Source organism: Pristiophorus japonicus, chromosome 8 (genome assembly GCF_044704955.1).
Source record: "Pristiophorus japonicus isolate sPriJap1 chromosome 8, sPriJap1.hap1, whole genome shotgun sequence".
In the NCBI taxonomy this organism is placed as follows: domain Eukaryota; kingdom Metazoa; phylum Chordata; class Chondrichthyes; family Pristiophoridae; genus Pristiophorus; species Pristiophorus japonicus.
In genome coordinates, this window is record NC_091984.1 from 205,207,185 (window position 1) to 205,219,519 (window position 12,335).

At 41.9% G+C, this 12,335-nt stretch overlaps 1 protein-coding gene across 1 annotated transcript in view; it reads right to left on the reverse strand.

Moving 5' to 3' along the window:
* The window catches only part of setd1ba (SET domain containing 1B, histone lysine methyltransferase a), a 165,972-nt gene that overhangs the window by 81,176 nt on the left and 72,461 nt on the right, over window positions 1-12,335 (reverse strand). The window contains exon 7 of the mRNA XM_070887813.1: window positions 1,095-1,910. Coding sequence (XP_070743914.1) covers window positions 1,095-1,910 — 816 coding nt within the window. The remainder of the gene's footprint in view (window positions 1-1,094; window positions 1,911-12,335) is intronic.

Here is a 12,335-nt window from a genome sequence, read left to right on the forward strand (position 1 = left end):
CATAAGGGCCATATCGAACTCCCTCTTGAATATATCCAATGAACTGGCATCAACAACTCTCTGCGGTAGGGAACTCCACAGGTTAACAACTCTCTGAGTGAATAAGTTTCTCTTCATCTCAGTCCTAAATGGCTTACCCCTTATCCTTAGACTATGTCCCCGGTTCTGGACTTCCCCAACATCGGGAACATTCTTCCTGCATCTAACCTGTGTAGTCCCGTCATAATTTTATATGTTTCTCTGAGATCCCCGCTCATCCTTCTAAACTCCAGTGAATACAGGCCCAGTTGATCCAGTCTCTCCTCATATGTCAGTCCTGAACAAATGTTTTGAAGTAGCAAGGAATTTAGCAATAACACCAACTGGTAGTTTCCTGTTTGGTTAAGTTTGAATTACTCTTGTCCAAGTTTCTTCAGTTGATAAATATGCCTCACATAGTAGCCAAACTATTAACATGGGTTTCTGAACCTTTGCACGTTGGCTGTCAAACACAACACCTGGAAAGCATCAAATTCAAGACATAAAATGTTGTTAAAAACCTGTGAAGAATGAGGCTGTTGCCAACCCGCTTAATCCCGAGAAACAACTGATTGAATGTTCAAAAACAGGTCCTAAATGAGAGTTCTTTCGTTAAATATACATCTATTCATGTTGAGCATTTAGTTTGATCTAGTCTAGCCTGTATTGTGTTGATTTTTTCCCCTCTAGTAGCCAATACTAATCTGCTGCAGAGAAGCGACAACATTTTATTGCGAAACAATTTAATTCTTGGTTCAAGAAAGCTGCAGCCAACTATTTTTGAGATCATTGCTTTACAAGATAGAGCGCACAATTCCAAACCAAATGATCACAATCGGCAATAGGAAATCTAAGCCTATTGCCCTTTTGTTATTGTAACATTGGTATTAAGCCATTTAAAATAAATGGATTAATACCATAGTTAAAATGACACCAATCGGAAAGTCTGGGCTCAAATATCTTTACTGATCAACTAGCAATATAAATCTTTATGTGCAAGCTCTTGCATTGATAAGTTTTCAATAGAGATATCTAACTATTTTAAGAATGGTTTACATGTGAAACAAGTAGCTTACCTTTGCTTTGCGTTCCTTCCTCTCCCACCATTCATCAAAAGTCCTAAATGCCACCATCTCAACCATTTTGCGGTTCAAGTCTTTCTTCATTATGTTCTTAAGTTCCTTCATAACCACCAGTAGGACTCCATCAATGGTGGCTTTGTGAGGATCCTCTTTCTTGAGTTCATAACCAGGTGGTGGGACGGTGGGATCAAACTTTGGCAACGGAGTCCATTGCTGACTTTGAGCAAGACTTGAACCCATCAGATATGGGCGGTACGGTTGCATATTTCCAAACTGCAGATTGATTCCACCAGTCATGAATGGTGGGTAAGGAGATGGCCCTTGACCTTGCATCATACGGCTCAACATCTGAGTCTGCATCTGAAAGGACATCTGCATGCTCCCCCATTGGTTGCCTATGCAGTTCATTAGGTCCATGGACATCAGCGGATACATGTTGGGGGGGAATGGATGAAGGTGAGGGAGCATGGGAGGGGGTGGTGGCGGTGGAGGAGGAGGAGGAGGCGGAGGTGGAGGAGGAGGAGGGGGTACTCCAGGAGGGCACAAGTCTGGCCGAGCAGGAAGTGGAGGGGGTGGAACAGCAACAGTGGGATGGGCTGGAGGTGGAGGGGGAGGGGGAGGAAGAGGTGGCGGCAATGGAAATCCTGTTTGCGGTGGAGGGGGTAGTGGGTGGAATCCTGGTGGTGGTATAGGTATAGCAGAAGCAGAGGAGCTGACTACTATAGTTTCAGAACATTCTGCGCTGGTTATTGGACTCGTACTTGTTTCATCATCTGATATCTCCATGTCTTCCCCTGAGGACTGCTGGGTCTGTCGAAACAAGAAGCAAATTAAAATCATTTCAATAATTGTACTTATTTAACTTACTTAAAACAAACTAAACTAGAAGAATATGTATAATAGAAACATAGAAAATAGGTGCACGAGTAGGCCATTCGGCCCTTCGAGCCTGCACAACCATTCAAATGATCATGGCTGATCATAATGATATAACCTTTTAAATCATCAAGTTATTTATCTTGTACAGGAATAGGGATTACCATTGTTTAATTGAACATGATAAAAAAATGTTTATAACTGAAACAGCAATTCCTTTGCGGTTATAGTTTGCTTGATCTCTAATTCCTGCAAATTTATAAATCTTGTTTACAACTTCTATGTAAACATGTAAAAATAGCCATTTCATATGTTTCCACTTTATTGCAGTCTTTATTTTATCTCACAGTATTGGTTGGTTTACATTTTGTGATGTTTAGTGCAGCTTGCCTAATAAAGAAATGTTGTACTTCTAGTCGCGAAACTTCTAGGAACTTGGCAACATCCACAATCAAACAACTTGGCAGGAAACAGCTGCATTAATGTTAGTGAACCTCATAATAAACATCAAACAGAGCAGAAACACAAAATCAGCATCTTATAGCTCCTTACAATCTTGGCTTCCAATACAACAAGCTTGTTGAAGACCAAGAAAGAAGCATTTTATTCTAACCAGGAAATGAAACTTGTCTTGGAGCTTGTACTGCATTATTCTAAGGTTTTGAAAGGAACAGAATCAATAATGGGCATTGAAGCCAGACGTCCAATATTCAGCATCACGTTCAGTACTAAGTATTCATCAACAGTGCACAGCATGGTATCAAACCAATTTAAAATTGCATTCAGCTTAAATATTGTGCAATAAAGCATGGCAGCTGTGGACATTTTCATATAGAAAATGGTCCTTTCTCACATCCTCTAACTTACGTAATTATATATTGTGAAACTGTAATGTTTCAGTCTTGGGATTGGATCACTAAGTTCTCAGTGTTAAATGGGGTAGATTTTGACTTTGTGCAATAGCATAAAACAGCGATAGTGAATCGGCAGCCTAATTTTACATCTCTCCCGGAAACAGAAATTTATTAATGAGGGCTTTTGTCTTTTTGTATCACTTGGGTGCATACGATGGAGCCACATACAAATTTTAAATGAACAGTCCTGTAATTTTCATCTTTGACTCGGATTATCTTTAATGAGGGAGCAGTGCCAATAAAGATTTTCCCAAACTCGAGGCAAAATTCAGACAGGAGGGATCAGCAGAGTAAGAAGCATAAATACAAATACAAGCAGTTATTGGAGCTTCATGGCCAGCTAGCTAAGACTCAAGAGGTGTATATGGGCCACAATGCACAGTTTGGGAGGTTCAATGGGAACATTTGTTCAGGTACTAATTCACTCAACAAAGATTCTACACAGTTTGATGAAGAGAAATGTCTGGATTTAGGAAGGGATTTGTTCACCCAGAGATCCATTTAAAATTAAGTTTTTATTTGGTAATGTTTGTGTTGTTTCATTCTGTTCTCTGATTTTCAGATAAAGTAAATTACAGTAGCATAGACAGCTACAGTGCACTGCAAGACAGCATGGGGTATCTTAAGAGGGAATCTTAGTGATATTGCAGGTACATTAATTTGCCCCTCTCATTTTAATGAAAAGAATAAAGTTTAATTTATTTTTAAGTTTCAGACTTCTCTTTTGCAACTCATGGTGTCCTCATATACATGCATTATCAGTAGAACTTTAAATCAGAAGGGTTCCTTTTACCTAATGCTATAGAGTCTCATCAAAACTCCTTATACCAATACTGTACTAATATAATTTCTTTACAAAAAATAAATATACATCAACTCAAACATTCTCAACATTAAATACAACAATACCCTTGTACCAAATTTTACAAAATGCCATTTCTCTGAGTCACACAGTCCACTATAATTTGAGATAATCTTTCTTGTGCCTTTTTCTCAATGCTGTGTATTATTTGTTTTGAAGAGAGCACTGAAACACCACCCACTGGCCAGGCTTCTGCCAATTGTTGGCGTGGTTTGAAGCCAGCAGTCTTCGCATTTCCTTACCAAGATTTCACAACATGTGGCACTTTCACCCTCTCGCCTAGAGACTAAAACATTTTCCTAATCCCCAAACAGGAAGGACAGTGTTCAAATGAACTACTACAGTAAAGAGTTAATTGTTAATTAATTAGAGTGATTATGTTAATTAATAAGAGTGATTATGCAAGTAGAAGAATGTAGATTCTTTTTTAACTCAATAGAGGAGTAACTTTCAGTCCAGATTGTCTTTTCTGGCACCACAATAGATATAGCTTATTTCAAGATAATCTACGACTGTATTACAGCTGACTCTCCTGTTGACAGATCTTTTTCCAGTGACATGCAGACAAATGTTTAAGTTGAATATCCTTCTTGTAATCAAAACCTGTCTATTAAATCCACTCATTCTGCTCACTTGTGCTTAACAGTTCACACACCAACTGATGAACTAGCAATCAATGCCTTCCATTAATAATACATTTACAAAGATAATCAGGCAACTGATTCTGTACATGGATCATCTAAGTACTTCCTGGCAACTGCTGTTCCAGTATAGAGTGTGTATAAGCTGTGAGCTTTGCTTGTAAATCTAACTATTTAAAAAAAGCCACAGTATTGCACGAATGCAGAGATAGGAGCTCAGTTGTAACCAGGTACCTTGGGGTTTAGCCATTATCAATGATATTATTGTATAATCCTATGACAGAGCAAAATCCACCCCGTGTCATTTATGGGGGCCACATGTGCAGAGTTCATATAGGATTAGAACAGCCCTGGTGTATACTGTACAACCAAGAGGATCTGTTACCTCACACTGCTATCTGTTTACTGAAATAAGAGTCATTGGCTGCTGATATTTATGGGAAGGCGAGGAGGGGCCAAAAACAGCCGAAGAACCCAGCTAGGCCGGGAATGCGAAGGTCCTGACTAGTTTAATGGCAAGACCTCAACAACATTTTTTTGATCCGTTTCCCGCTCGGCAGCTGGCAACCAGGAGGGAACAAGAGCGGCAGGAGACTGCAGCCAGGGATTCTGGATCGTCCCTAGCGATCGGGAGGAGGGAAGAGAGGCCGTGATTGCCGGTAAAGGGGGTGGGGGTTGGAGGGAGAGAGGTCAGCAATTGGAAGGGCTTGGGGCGGTGGGAGGCTTTGATCGGGGCTGGGGAGGCTGAAGGCTTCCTTGAGGGGAATGGGGAAGCACATTAAAAAGGCAGCAGGCACATGCGAGGTGTGTTAGGGACGTGTTCCCCGTATTATTTAATTATTTGACAACCAAACACCACCACCCCACCGTCCCTCAACATATCTGGTCATATCACAGAAATTGGTTTCCAATATTTTTTGTATTTTTCTTTACAAAACAAGCAAAGCACATGCTCATTTTTAACAGTCATGAATGATTTCCATAAACTATTTTAAATGGCAGTAGTTTTGTAGACAAATAGAAGACGCTCATTAGATGATACTGAAAGTGACTGTAATTGGTTTACTTTTAAACGCTGGTCACCTGGACAAACATTTCAGTGAATGCAGTGTTCACCAAAGTGAAATATTCCCATAATCGGGTAATAATAATTTGCCAAAATGCAAACCTTGTAGCCGCTGCGACGATGTACCATTTTGCACAAAGCTGCTGGAATGGCTGCAACGTGAAAGTTTGCATAAAGTTTATGGTATGCAAATCAGACGAAAAGCAGAGAAAGGCTTGAGGAAAGAGTCATTTCCGTCTGGCAAGAAACTTTCCACAACTATAGCTATATAGTTCTGCTTTTCTATTACACACCAATAACATTATTTCCCTTAAATCAGCTGTTGTCACCCAGCAATTACAAACAAGAATTAATCCTTTAACTTGGATGCCATCCTGCATCAACTAAAATGGGGTTCAGATGACGAAACCACTCGAGCTTTACTCTAATAGTAATATCAACCCCTCAAATTAAACTGTTTTCTAATTACTCCCAATTATAGATATTATCAATTTAATAGAATATAGGACTAATAGAATAAAGAATTTAGGATTTATAGAATATAGGAGTAAAAATAAAGCGGGGAAGGTGGCTCAACTGTGGCTAACAAAGGAAATTAAGGATAGTGTTCAATCCAAGGAAGAGGCATATAAATTGGCCAGAAAAAGCAGCAAACCTGAGGAAAGGGAGAAATTTAGAATTCAGCAGAGGAGGACAAAGGGTTTAATTAAGAGGGGGGAAATAGAGTACGAGAAGAAGCGTGCCGGGAACATAAAAACTGACTGCAAAAGCTTCTATAGATACGTGAAGAGAAAAAGGTTAGTGAAGACAAACGTAGGTCCCTTGCAGTCGGATTCAGGTGAATTTATAATGGGGAACAAAGAAATGGTAGACCAATTGAACAAATACTTTGGTTCTGTCTTCACTAAGGAAGACACAAATAACCTTCCGGAAGTACGAGGGGACTGAGGGTCTAGTGAGAAGGAGGAACTGAAGGATATCCTTATTAGGCAGGAAATTATGTTAGGGAAATTGATGGGTTTGAAGGCCGATAAATCCCCGAGGCCTGATAGTCTGCATCTCAGAGTACTTAAGGAAGTGGCCCTAGAAATAGTGGATGCATTGGTGATCATTTTCCAACAGTCTATCATTCTCTGGATCAGTTCCTATGGACTGGAGGGTAGCGAATGTAACACCACTTTTTAAAAAGGGAGGGAGAGAGAAAGCGGATAATTATAGATCGGTTAGCCTGACATCAGTAGTGGGGAAAATGTTGGAATCAATTATTAAGGACGAAATAGCAGCGCATTTGGAAAGCAGTGACAGGATCAGTCCAAGTCAACATGAATTTATGAAGGGGAAATCATGCTGGACAAATCTTCTGGAATTTTGTGAGGATGTAACTAGTAGACAAGGGATAACCGGTGGATGTGGTGTATTTGGACTTTCAAAAGGCTTTTGACAAGGTCCCACACAAGAGACTGGTGTGCAAAATCAAAGCACATGGTATTGGGGGTAATATATTGACGTGGGGAGAGAACTGGTTGGCAGACAGGAAGCAGAGAGTCGGGATAAACAGGTCCTTTTCAGAATGGCAGGCAGTGACTAGTGGAGTGCCGCAGGGCTCAGTGCGGGACCCCAGCTATTTACAATATACATCAATGATTTAGATGAAGGAATTGAGTAATATCTCCAAGTTTGCAGATGACACTAAACTGGTTGGCGGTGTGAGCTGTGAGGGGGACGCTAAGAGGCTGCAGGGTGACTTGGACAGGTTAGGTGAGTGGGAAAATGCATGGCAGATGCAGTATAATGTGGATAAATGTGAGGTTATCCACTTTGGGGGCAACAACGCGAAGACAGAATATTATCTGAATGGCGGCAGATTAGGAAAAGGGGAAGTGCAACGAGACCTGGGTGTCATGGTTCATCAGTCATTGAAAGTTGGCATGCAGGTACAGCAGGCGGTGAAGAAGGCAAATAGTATGTTGGCCTTCATAGCTAGGGGATTTGAGTATAGGAGCAGGGAGGTCTTACTGCAGTTGTACAGGGCCTTAGTGAGGCCTCACCTGGAACATTGTGTTTTGTTTTGGTCTCTTAATCTGAGGAAGGACGTTCTTGCTATTGAGGGAGTGCAGCGAAGATTCACCAGACTGATTCCAGGGATGGCTGGACTGACATATGAGGAGAGACTGGATTAACTGGGCCTTTATACATTGGCGTTTAGAAGGATGAGAGGGGATCTCGTAGAAACATGTAAGATTCTGATGGGACGGGACAGGTTAGATGCGGATAGAGTGTTCCCGATGTTGGGGAAGTCCAGAACCAGGAGACACAGTCTAAGGATAAGGGGTAGGCCATTTAGGACTGAGATTAGGAGAAACCTCTTCATTCAGAGTTGTTAACCTGTGGAATTCCCTGCCGCAGAGATTTGTTTATGCCAGTTCATTGGATATATTCAAGAGGGAGTTAGATAGGGCCCTTATGGCTAAGGGGATCAAGGGATATGGAGAGAAAACGGGAAAGGGGTACTGAGGGAATGATCAGCCATGATCTTATTGAATGGTGGTGCAGGCTCGAATGGCCTACTCCTGCACCTATTTTCTATGTTTCTATGTTTCCATATGGAAGGGAAAACATTACAAAGGTGGACTTAACAGTAGCTGATGGAGGTACATGGATTTTAAGCCAGCAGTGCTAATACTAATCAGGTGGAAGTGAAGAGAGGATTTTAAATTAAGAATGGTACAACATATATGAATTATATTTGATACAGTAGTATAATTAGTACATTGTGACTCCCTGGGATAATTTTTCTCTGAGAATTCCCTGCATTTTCCTTCCCTACTCCTTAGCCAAAAAGGATGGTTTTATGATCCACTTATAGCAAATGTTGGTCCTTCTTCATGGAGATAAGTGTCCAATCCTTTAGGGCATTCTGCCAATGAATGGCTAGGAATTGATAAAAACCCACCAGGGTTAAATGTTTGGCTTTGGGAATCAAACCAATGATGACATCAAGATGAGAAGGCAGCGTGTTCATAGATTTGAATTTCACAAAACTTGTGTGAATGGCATTTAAAAATCAGTATCATCATAGGCAGTCCCTTGAAATCGAGGAAGACTTGCTTCTCAGGTGACTGTACAGTCCAATATGGGAATTACAGTCTCGGTCACAGGTGGGACAGACAGTCTTTGAAGGAAAGGGTGGCTGGGGTTTTTAGTTTAGAAACATAGAAAATAGGAGCAGTAGTAGGCCATTTGGCCCTTCGAGTCTGCACAGCCATTCAATATGATCATGACTGATCCTCTATCTCAATGCCATATTCCCACTTTTTCCCCATACCCCTTAATGCCTTTTGTCTAGAAATTTATATCCATCTATCTATCTCTTTAAATATATTCAGTGACTTGGCCTCCACAGCCTTCTCTGGTAGAGAATTCCACAGGTTCACCACCCTCTGAGTGAAAACATTTCTCCTCATCTCAGTCCTAAATTTCCTACCCCCGTATCCTGAGACTGTGACCCCTTGTTTTAGACCGCCCAGCCAGGGGAAACATCCTCCCCGCATCCAATCTATCCAACCCCATCAGAATTTTATACGTTACAAAGAGATCCCCTTTTATTCTTCTAAACAGGCCTAGTCGACCCAATCTCTCCTCATACGACAGCCATGCCATCCCAGGGATCAGTCTGGTGAACCTTTGCTGCACTCCCTCTATAGCAAGTATATCCTTTCTTAGGTAAGGAGACCAAAACTGCACACAATATTCCAGGTGCAGTCTCACCAAGGCCCTGTGTAACTGTAGTAAGAAATCCTTGTTCCTGTACTCAAATCCTCTTGCAATGAAGGCCAACGTATCATTTGCCTTCCTCTTCAAGTCCCTCTGTACATCGACACTTCCCAAGCCATCACCATTTAAATAATACTTTGTCCTTATGTTTTTCCTACCAAAGTGGATAACTTCACATTTATCCACGTTATACTGCATCTGCCATGTATTTGTCCACTCACTCAACCTATCTAAAGTCGCCTTGCAGCGTCTTTGCACCCTCCTCACAACCCCACCTAGTTTTGTGTCGTCAGCAAACTTGGAAATATTACATTTGGTTCCCTCATCCAAATCAGTTATATATATTGTGAATAGCTGGGGCCCAAGCCCTATGGTACCCCACTCGTCACTGCCTGCCACCCTGAAAAAGGAGCGTTTATTCCTACTCTCTGTTTCCTGTCAGTTAACTAATTTTCAATCCATGCCGCACGCTCCTTCCGCTGCCTGCGCTTGTTTTCTGCATGCTCTCGGCGACGACAAGACTCGAGGTGCTCAGCGCTCTCCCGGATGCTCTTCCTCCACTTAGGGCGATCTTTGGCCAGGGACTCCCAGGTGCCGATGGGGATGTTACACTTTATCGAGGAGACTTTGAGGGTGTCCTTGAAATGTTTCCTCCGTCCACCTGGGGTTTGCTTGCCGTGTAGGAGTTCCGAGTAGAGCGCGTGCTTTGGGAGTGTTCGAAACATAGAAAATAGTTGCAGGAGTAGGCCATTTGGCCGTTCTAGCCTGCACCGCCATTCAATGAGTTCATGGCTGAACATGCAACTTCAGTACCCCCTTCCTGCTTTCTCGCCATAACCCCTTGATCCCCCTAGTAGTAAGGACGACATCCAACTCCTTTTTGAATATATTTAGTGAATTGGCCTCAACAACTTTCTGTGGTAGAGAATTCCACAGGTTCACCACTCTGTGGGTGAAGAGGTTTCTCCTCATCTCAGTCCTAAATGGCTTTCCCCTTATCCTTAGACTGTGACCCCTGGTTCTGAACTTCCCAACATTGGGAACATTCTTCCTGCATCTAACCTGTCTAAACCCGTCACAATTTTAAACGTTTATATGAGATCCCCTCTCATTCTTCTGAACTCCAGTGAATACAAGCCCAGTTGATCCAGTCTTTCTTGATAGGTCAGTCCCACCATCCCGGGAATCAGTCTGGTGAGCCTTTGCTGCACTCCCTCAATAGCAAGAATGTCCTTCCTCAAGTTAGGAGACCAAAACTGTACACAATACTCCACGTGTGGCCTCACCAAGGCCCTGTACAACTGTAGTAGCACCTCCCTGCCCCTGTACTCAAATCCCCTCGCTATGAAGGCCAACATGCCACTTGCTTTCTTAACCGCCTGCTGTACCTGCATGCCAACCTTCAATGACTGATGTGCCATGTCTTGTTGCACCTCCCCTTTTCCTAATCTGTCACCATTCAGATAATAGTCTGTCTCTCTGTTTTTATAACCAAAAGTGGATAACCTCACATTTATCCACATTATACTTCATCTGCCATGCATTTTCCCACTCACCTAACTTAGCCAAGTCACTCTGCAGCCTCATAGCATCCTCCTCGCAGCTCATACTGCCACCCAACTTAGTGTCATCCGCAAATTTGGTGATACTACATTTAATCCCCTCGTCTAAATCATTAATGTACAATGTAAACAGCTGGGGCCCCAGCACAGAACCTTGCGGTACCCCACTAGTCACTGCCTGCCATTCTGAAAAGTCCCCATTTACTCCTACTCTTTGCTTCCTGTCTGCCAACCAGTTCTCAATCCACGTCAGCACACTACCCCCAATCCCATGTGCTTTAACTTTGCACATTAATCTCTTGTGTGGGACGTTGTCGAAAGCCTTCTGAAAGTCCAAATACACCACATCAACTGGTTCCCCCTTGTCCACTCTACTGGAAACATCCTCAAAAAATTCCAGAAGATTTGTCAAGCATGATTTACCTTTCACAAATCCATGCTGACTTGGACCTATCATGTCACCTCTTTCCAAATGCACTGCTATGACATCCTTAATAAATTGATTCCAACATTTTACCCACTACCGATGTCAGGCTGACCGATCTATAATTCCCTATAGAATTATAGTCGGGCATGCGAACAATGTGGCCCGCACATATGGTACAGGGTTATGTAGGTCAACACTATGCAGTTGAAACTTTACATACAAAGTTTGTGGCAGTCAAAAGGATTAACCTCTACACTAACAAGCATCCCACCAAATATCAAAAGGGGAAGGAATAAACTATGTAATGTTTATATTATTCAAATTAATGGCACAAGTTTCAACCACAACCACAGTGCAAGATGCTTCAAGTTACTAAATGAACACGATTCCTGTCAAAGTAGTTGCTGTTCTATTGATAACCTGCCCTCAGAGATAGACTGCACTAAAGAAACAAAAAAGTTGATCATGAGAATGTTATTTTTTCCGGAGAAATTAGATCCACAGGATATAAAAATAATTACACATTCCCTGTAGTGAGCTCATGCACTTTTGCAGAAAAAAATCAAAGAGCAAGTTATTTAAATGGAGAAAGATTGCAAAGTGCTGCAGTACAATGGGACCTGGGGGTACTTATGCATGAAACACAAAAGGATAGTATGCAGGTACAGCAAGTGATCAGTAAGGCCAATGGAATCTTGGCCTTTATTGCAAAGGGAATGGAGTATAAAAGCAGGGAAATCTTGTTACAGCTGTACAGGGTATTGGTGAGGCCACACCTGGAATACTGCGTGCAGATTTGGTTTCCATATTTACGAAAGGATATACTTGCTGTGGAGGCAGTTCAGAGAAGGTTCACTAGGTTGGTCCTGGGGATGAGCAGGTTGACTTATGAGGAAAGGTTGAGTAGGTTGGGCTTCTACTCATTGGAATTCAGAAGAATGAGAGATGATCTTATTGAAAGATTATGAGGGGGCTTGACAAGGTAGATGCAAAGAGGATGTTTCTACTGGTGGGGGAGACTAGAACTAGAGGGCATAATCTTAGAATAAGGGGCCACCCATTTAGAACTGAGATGAGGAGAAATTTCTTCTCTCAGGGTTGTGAATCTATGGA